The sequence below is a fragment of the Borostomias antarcticus genome (genome assembly GCF_949987555.1).
Source record: "Borostomias antarcticus genome assembly, chromosome: 19".
Taxonomy (NCBI): domain Eukaryota; kingdom Metazoa; phylum Chordata; class Actinopteri; order Stomiiformes; family Stomiidae; genus Borostomias; species Borostomias antarcticus.
Genome location: NC_140252.1, coordinates 7,175,746 through 7,184,989, shown reverse-complemented (window position 1 = coordinate 7,184,989; position 9,244 = coordinate 7,175,746). Strand labels below are relative to the sequence as shown.

General features: G+C 47.4%; 1 protein-coding gene across 1 annotated transcript in view; it reads right to left on the bottom strand.

Moving 5' to 3' along the window:
* Positions 1-325, bottom strand: part of LOC311321343 (microtubule cross-linking factor 3-like) — a gene marked incomplete at both ends in the record, with an annotated part of 7,588 nt that extends 7,263 nt beyond the window's left edge. Inside the window, one exon of the mRNA XM_084453298.1 lies at positions 290-325. Within this exon, the coding sequence (XP_084309424.1) occupies positions 290-325 (36 nt within the window). The remainder of the gene's footprint in view (positions 1-289) is intronic.
* Between the last annotated feature and the right edge of the window lie 8,919 nt (positions 326-9,244).

The window sequence follows — 9,244 nt, the reverse complement described above, 5'->3', positions numbered from 1 at the left end:
TTTGTGTGCGTGCGTGTGTGTGTATGAAGGGGGGGGTTAGGGTGTGGGCGGGTGGTCGTATAGGCTAGCCTATTTCTGCATCAATGTCCAACCCTCAACCTGTAGCATTTGTATTTTTTTCAGACACTGCGAGTTTCGCCTAATAGGCCTATAGCGTATCCGAATCCATGATGTCAACAGGCTAGGCCTATTTTATGTCAGCAACATTAGCTTACTACAATGCTTGAATGTAGCCTACATGTAGGCCTAGGTCTACTGTAGGTAATTTAATTTGTCAGTATTGTCAAACCTTGAGATCTTCATTTTCCTCTAGCAGTCTCTCCATCTCGTCGTGAAAGGACTGGTCTTGCTGTGTCACGGTCCCCGCCTCTGTGGCCTCCGTTCCTGGCTCTGGCTGGGCATCGGCGCCCGCCAAGCTGGCTGCTTTGGTGTGCATCTTACCGCCGCTTCGCTTCAGTTTCTTGTGAAGGTGGAACTGGATGAGCTCAGTCTGCAAATATCCCCCGCTCCACAGACCCAGCCGCGGCCCGCAGCCCGCGTATCCCCTACGCTAGCCCGCTAGCCCTGCGTCCTCCTCCCCGCTATTTGCTTTCCCTTTTATAGAACCCGCCGATCGGGTTCGAACCTACTCTCTCCGGTCAATCGGACTCAAAACGCCGAAACGGCTCGCCTTTAAGGCATGATAGGAGAAGAGGCAAGCGACAAGATGGGGAATCGTTCGGTGGTACAAATCTCTCCCCGTGAGCATCCGCCCTGTTCGCTCTGACAACAGCCTCAGCACCATCCGGGTGAACAGCGGCCACGTCGAGACTCGCCTTCTCCGCGTCTCTCACCGTGGTCTTAAAACCATCGTTTAGCCCTTTGCGACTCGTACCTCCTCTAAAAAAACGTAGATTTTGGTCTGGAAGAGGTTTTAGAGGCTCGCTTGGAGGCCCCCTCTTTGAATCTGACTGGCAATAGAGCCCGGGGCTGCCTCCTCCCTGCGCTATTGTCTGCTGCAGCTGCTGCTGGTAGAAATTCCGCAGCGCCACTTGCGGCAGAGTTCATCGTGCCATCCGCCAGCATTCACCCCCTTGTCCATCCCGATACGTTGACTGTGATGTAGGTTATTGCAATGTAAAAAAACACAAAAAAACAGCGTAGTTATACTATCATTAGTAATGGCTAACCATTGGTCTACACTCCTTCGATTTTTCTAAAATCAGGCCTATGCACTTTAGTAGCCTATAGACCACAGGGTGACGTGTCTATGACATGTAGCCTAGTCTGCTCTGACTTTCAAACAGCCATAGGTTAAATCTCAGTAGGCATCTCATTGTTAGTGATTCAAATTCAAATTAGAGTAGCCTACTAACTAACTATAAACTAGTTGTTAATTAAAGACAGACTAGGCCTATGCAAATACTTTGCAAAACATATAGATTGCTTAATTGGCACATTGGAAGATATAAAAACCATTATTTTATTGGATCTATTGGATTTAATTGGAGCTTTATTTTTATTTAATGTAAATAAATTATTTCAAAGCAGCACATTTTGTTGAGCAGTTTATAGATTGTGAATGCGTTCTTACCGCGTGATAGATAGATTACAGTTTCACCCCACAGCTAAGGGCTGGAGAGATGCTGACACGGAGCACTACCAGGCACTGCGGGGCAGCAGTGACGAACACCAGACAGAGAAGGCATTCATGACGTGACACGACAATCAGACGAATTAAAATACCCAGACTCTGCATTCTATGGAACATACTGTAGGCTAATAATAGTAGCTTATGACAAGTCATTCGCTACAGGCAAAAAAAAGTTATACCTTAATAAACATGCTTGTCTGGCAATTGCACATCACTATATAGGCAGTAGGCAGACAGATCCACAGAAGATGCGATAGCTCACATCCTCCACACTACCCTATCCCACCTAGAGCAAAGGGAATGTGTCAGGTTATGTGAGACTGCTGTTCATTGACTACAATTCAGCTTTCAACACTATAACCCCACCCAGACTCGACACGAAGCTCAGGGTCCTGGGGCAAAACGATACCCTCTGCAAGACAGATCCTGGACTTCCTGTCAGATCGTGGAAAAGGTAGACAGGTGGTGAAGGTAGACAACCACACCTCATACTCCCTCACGCTGAACACGAGAGCCCCCCAGGGCTGTGTTTTGTCCCCACTGCTTGTACACACACAACTGTACTGCCACCTTTGACTCCAACACCATCGTCAAGTTTGCAAACGACAAAGCAGTGATAGGCCTTATCACCAACGATGATGAGAGATCCTACCTGGAGGAGGTGAGGCTCCTGACCCAGTGGTGTCCACACACTGGACAACCTCCATCTGAATGTCAGCAAGATAAAGGAGATGCTGGTGGACTTTAGGAGGAAGCAGGAGAGGAACTATACCCCTCTAATCACCAATGGGACCCCTGAAGACAGTGGACAGCTTCAAGTACCTTGGCGTCCAGATCACCAAGGACCTGTCATGTTCAACACACTGTGGTGAGGAAAGCACGTCAGAGACTGTACCACCTCAGACAACTGAGAAAATTCAGAGGGTCCCACCAGATCCGACGGAGCTTCTACTCATGTGCGATCGAGAGCATTCTGACTTGGGATATCACCATCTGGTACGGGAACAGCAGCTCTCAGGATCACAAGGCACAGCGTACAGAGAGTGGTAAGGTCAGCTGAACGTACCTTGGGGGGTAGGCACATCTACACCATAAAATGCAAGACTAAGGCCAACAGGATCCTGAAAGACCCCAGCCACCAAGGAAATGGACTGTTCTCTCTGCTACGGTCAGGGAAGAGATACCGCACTCACATGGCGAGCACGGAGAGGCTCAGGAAGAACTTCTTCCCACAAGCCATCAGCCACCTGAATGACTCTATCTAGACCATCTAGTGTATATAGAATATCTTGTATACAGTACATAACATAACCACATGCAAAAGCACGTTTGGTGAAGTACCCGGTGCTGTTCTTCTTTCTTCCTAAGGTTTTTAATATATATTTTTGGAACCTTTTGAATTTATCAATAAAACATCAGAGCGTGTGTGGAAATTACAGTCATAAGCAGGTACATTTGGAGGGAGAGCAATTTACAAGAAAAAAAAAGTACAATTGAAGGCTGTAATTTAATGTAATTTATTGCTTTATAAATGTTCTTAGCTGGTAGACAAACAAACTCCAAGAACTTGCTCGATCGCCTTGTTGAGAGGGGTCAGGGAAGAATTTTTACAGCTCACTTTTCTGGCCCCTGGGTGATACTGTTTTTTTCTTCCCTCTGGAATATGTAGGGGTGGGATGTATGACCACCTCCCTTGTTCTCTGTAAAGCGCATTGTGTTGCCTCTGTGTATGAAATGCGCTATACAAATAAAGCTTTGATTGATTGATTGATTGTTTGAAGGCTAATGCTGTTCCAACCATATGTGTGCATTGCCCTGAGCCCAAAAGGAGGAAGGATCCTGCTGAGAACCACCCCAAAACCTTCAGTACATGTGCAGTAGACAGTCACCACATGTGCTGTGCCATAATGAACTTCGGTATGAATAATGTGAAGTCATAATTTACATAATATTGTAGCGAACTGGTAAAGACCAGGGTGCTAATTGGTGGTAGTGTCAGGAGGCATGGCCTTGTTTAGTGCATAAAGACTCTCTGTGTTTCTGTTTCTGTCTGTCTTCCTGATGTGTCTCTGCCGTCTTGTTGTTTAAGTGCGTAATAAACCCCAATACGGAAGGATTTGACTGCTGCCTCCCAGCCTTCTTCCTTGAAACGTTACACTGGTATAAAAACGGAAAACAACTAGACGACGGAGGAGCGAGGAATCCTGGCGGAGCTCGCTAGCTTAGCTAGGGAAAGTAAAAACCAGACCAGGCAAGCCTGGCTTAGGCTGATGGACTGCACTGCGAAGGCCCCCGCAGCCCCTGTGGTGTGGGGGAGCCCTGGAGCATAAGAGGTCCCTCTGGACTGGGGATATTTTATGCCAATATAAACATTGCCATTGCCCAATTCCAATATAGATTTGTTGAAATGAGAATTTGTTGAAATTGTACGGCAATTTTCTTTTCTGCTTCGCACCATGCTTTATCAGCTCAGTATAAAGACGACTTGTCAGCAAAGTTTCCTTTCCAGATCCGGTCCCTCCAAAATGCTCTAAGGCCTAATAGCCACAGCACTTAAATTGTTTTTGTGCGTGGCTGGCCAGCCGCGCAGCCAGTATAGCGTTTGTCGGGTTATCACTCCCTCCCTCCCTTACTCCCGACAATGTTGGCCTGCATCTCTCTGTTGGCACCACAATGGCATCAGTCCCAGCACACAAAAATCAAGAGGGACACCAAAACCAACCCGCCGATCTCCACTGCACAAGTAGAGTAGTGGTGAGAGCATTGGACTCCCACCCTGGAGACTGGGGTTGAAGACCCGGTGGGGATGACTTCATGGGACTATACCCCAAACCTCCACATGTTCATCCTTTCACTCCAACCTTTTTATCCCTTACCTAAATTCCACAAGTAGAGTAGTGGTCAGAGCATTGGACTCCCACGTGGGACATTCTCAGAGATTACTGTCTATGCTGAGCGAAATTCCTCTAGTGTATAGCTAAACAAACGCTATTGTTTACGTTTTATACATCCTGTGGACTTCCGTATCCCCCTTAATGAAACAAGCCAGCCATGCACATAACTGGTTAACAATACCTGTGACCTGCCAGTGTTGAGAGATCTTTCTCAAAACTAAAATCAATAAAGACATACAGTATTTAAGAAGCACAATGTCACAAAAGAGACTGTCTAGGTTATTGAGAGCCAACACGCAGTCTAGATCTAAAGAGTGTTATAAGCTACAGTACAGGTCTTTGCGCAGAAGAATGCCAGGAGATGCGCTTATATAAAATAATACAACACATGTAGAAAGCAGCTCCTGACTGCATCAGCCTCTATGTAGCCAGCAGGTTTTGCCAACCTGGGGTCCAGGCCAACGAATGCAAGGGGTGCGTCAGGCCTCAGATAATTTGAGGCCTTAATATTACAGTAGCTAGACAAATATTTGTTAAAGAATCATGTCAATGACATGTCACATAGCAGTTGTAATGAAATACATGATTATGTCTGATGAAGGCAAAAATCCCTATCTCTACTACACTATCATTCAAATTCAACAAATTAATCTGAGACTGAATCGCGTCAATGCATAACGTTACTGCTAAACTGTCGAAGCACTCAATTGTACTCTAACTTACACCTGATGGAATTTGCATATGGGGGGCACACATTCCATCAGGTGTAAGTTAGAGGGGCCCTGGGGAATAAAGGTTGGGAACCCCTGGCTTACAGGATGTTTTTTTGGTGGAGGTACTTTTATTTTATACAGAATAATATGTTATGTGAACAGCTCTGTTGTGTGAACTTTTCAAATGAAACTAAGATGAATGTTCTACAAGACTTTAATGTTACAAAAAATACAGAGACACTTGTTTGGGTGCGTTGAGGAAGGAATAGACAAGGCGGTGGTTACGCATTGTAACCGTAGCCTAGCTCTCCTTGCAAGCCACTTATGGCCAATGGACCGGTCAGTTCAGCGACACACAGTCCATCTCCATCCCTCTAAGTACCCCACCGCTCATCTCCCACGGCTGTGCTCAACACAGATGTGGCCCGGGAGGCGGAAGACACAACGAGGAGGTAGTAGTGGGCAAAAGGTGACGGCAATGCCCAAGGCTGCGCAAATGTCCTCCACCGACACTCCACTAAACCCCCTCGTGGAGTGCGCCCTGACATTTCCAGGCAAGGGGCATTCTGCTGCCTGATAAGCTGCGGTGATGCCCTCACAAAGCCAATGGGAGAGATGCTGTTTTGACAGCGGCGAGCCCACCTTGCCAGGGCCACAACAGACCAGCAACTGGGGTGTGGACCTGACTGCCACCGTGCACCCGGCATACTGGGGCACAGCCTGCCAGCGAGCCTCCACTTCACTCCCATGAGCTGAAGGGATAATGTTTCGCAGCTCAAAAGCCGGCGCGCTATACATGTAAGCGCTCCTAACCACCTCTCAGCATGAAGGCAGGGTTAAGACACCACACAGCCTTGCTTGCATCAACGATGAGGCGACCGGGCTGAGTTGACAGAGCACACAGGTCACTGACGCTTGTCTGGCGTCAAGGCGAGGAGCAAAGCTGTCTTAACAGATAGCCATTTGAGTGAAATCTGACCCGAAGGCTCAAATGGCATCTCACAGCACATTCAGCACCAAGGACAGATCCCACTGAGGGGCAGTGGCTTTACGCACAGGCCAAAGCTGCTGCACCCCCAGCAAGACACGCCAAGCCAGGGGAAAGACCCAGGCGGAGAAAGTGGAAGCATACACTTTAATAGTGGACGCCGCTTAACTGCTAACTCCACCAGGAGTTGCATGAAAGAGAGAATCGTCTCCACCAAGCAACATTCGGGGTCGATATCCCTCTCTTTACACCAGTGAGCAAAAGCCGCCCACTTTGGAAGTGGAAGCCGCCCGAGCGCTCTGCATCGTAGGCTACTGATCACGCCGGGAGAGAGGCCTCTACGAACCAGTCTCAGCTGTTCAGTAACCAGGCAACCACGCTAGCGTCTTCAGTTCTGCAAACCACCACACCCCGGGTCAGTCTGGTCGGGGGCTATCAGAATGACTGATAAGCCTCCCGACCGCACCCTAGAAGGAGGTCTATCGGCGGAATACTGTGCGGCGGTTACTTCCACCCTAACCCTAGCCTCAGTCTGCCCCTGAACATCTTGAAAGAGAGAATCCCCTGGAAGCTCCAGGCTATGGTCCCTAAACCCACTGAGGGGAGAATGTGAGCCACCGCACTAACACTAGACATGGAGAAAACCCTTTCGATACACGGAGGAAGAGCATAGGCAGTGGTTACTTCCATCGTAACACTAGCCCCATGCGTTAGCCTCAGCCTGCATAATTTGTGGCCTGACATATCTGGCACTTTATGTTAAACGTGCACACAGCGCCCTCTGGCCCTTGTTAATAGGCTCTGTGCACCAGCTTCACTACTTCCTGAAAGTAACTTGGCTTCTTTATTTCCTGTCCTATATGATTGGATTAAGTGATTAATCAGGTGTGCGCTGGGTCTGGATCTCCTTGAGATCTGAGAGGTCAGGAGAATAGATCACTAGACACTCTCGAAATGTTAGATTTCCCTTCTCTCTTAATAACATAGCCTACATAAATAAATAATTGAAACTAGAAATCGTGCTCAGAGGGCACAGACCTCCACCCCTGAATGCATTTTGTGGCTCTGTGCACGCCAAAACTGAATAGGTTCTAAATTGGCCCATGCTACACCCCTCCACCAAGTTTCATGAAAAGAGGTATGTTAGTTTTTGCATAATCCTAGTCAAAAAAATGAATGGTGGTGAATGGCCCAGTCCAAACCCCATGTCTCTAGCAACCTCACACAAGTAGCCTGCTTTGTTTTCATTTTGTGTAATCCTAGTCCAAAAAACTACTGGAGGTGGTGGTTGTATTTGGCCGGCTCTGTGTGTGTAAGTAAGTAAGTAAGTAAGTAAGTAAGTAAGTCAGTAAGTCAGTAAGTCAGTAAGTAAGTATGTAAACTTTATTTGTATAGCGCTCTTCACAGAGTGCTGCACAGGGATTAAAAAGGCAGATGGCGCCCCCCTCGGGTCACAGCCGGTGGGAGGCAATGCGGTGCACTCCGGGCTTTCCCCGCTTACCCAATAGGCTCTGTGCACCAGCTCCACTACTTCCTGAAAGGAAGTGGGCATCTTTATTTCCTGTCCTATACTATTGGATTAAGTGATTGATCAGGTGTGCGGCACACCCAGCGCACACCTGATAAATCACTTAATCCAATAGTATACGACAGGAAATAAAGATGCCCACTTCCTTTCAGGAAGTAGTGGAGCTTGTGCACAGACCCTATCCAAACCCGTGTCTCTAGCACCCCCACACGTTGAGCTGGCTTCGTTCTAAGTTTTGTTTTCATTCGTGGATCCGGCCCGTAATTCAGATCTGCTCCAAAATGTAATGGGTTCTAAGGTGGCCCATGATACACCGCTCCAACGAGTTTCATAAAAATCGGTTTGATAGTTTTTACATTATCATAGTCCCAAAAAGTGAACAGAGGTGAATAGCCAGTCCAGCTGTGTTTTGGCGGCCCGTGGACCCGACGTGTGATTCGGATCCGCTCCAAATGTAATGGGTTCTAATATGCACTGAGGAGAGTCCTGTTTTCCTTTCATTAGTCTTAAAGCAGATGATTGTCCACAGGTCCCTTTTAAAGACAGAGAAGAGGGCCGGCTTCCACCCAAACAGGGCAGGTGCCCGCGTACTATCTATGTCTATGGAGCTAGCCATGAAATCCTGGTCCTGGACCTCTTCCGAGGTCTGATACAGGGTGAGTCCGGCCCGTCTCAGCCACCCTACTGCTAAACGTAAACCTCCTGTACCCCACCACCAGCTTCATCCCACCGGCGCTCCATCACCATAGACCTGGACTCCCTGCCCCTCACTGAGACCAGGCACAGTGACGTTTATATTTCTATAAACAAATTTTGCCCACCTGAATGTGCCATTCAGCGTATTATCTCCCACCGCACCCCTATTACTGTAAGAAAACAGTCAGGTGGATCCAATATGAAAAACCTGATATTCGTTCCAGTAAATATACTATCCAGGCCTACTAGACAGGCGAGCCAGCCTTTTTCTCCGGAAGCTATTTCAATGGCGATCCTGAATGTCAGGTCCCTACCAAGCAAAACTTTTCTCATTAATGATCTTATATGTGAACGTAAATTAGACTGTATGTTCCTAACTGAAACCTGGCTAAATATAAATGGACCAGCAGCCGTCATCGAAGCCTCTCCTCCCAACTACAGTTTTTTTTCAATCTATCAGAAGCGGGAAAAAAGTTCGAGGAACAGCCACCATAGCTACAGATGCCCTAAGCTGTAGGACCATCTCCTTTGATGATTTTACCTCTTTTGAATACCACGCTATTGTCTTAAAATGCCAGCCCCCAGTTCTGGCAGTAACCGTATATAGGCCTCCCAAATAATGCCCTGCTTTCCCTACAGAATTTTCAGAACTTCTGTCCATCATCCATACAAATTAAGATAAGATTATCATCATTGGATATTTCAACATACACGTGGATACTGAGGCGGACTCGAAAGCCAGGGACTTTATCAACCTCCTAAACTCCATGGATTTCACCGAACATATCACTG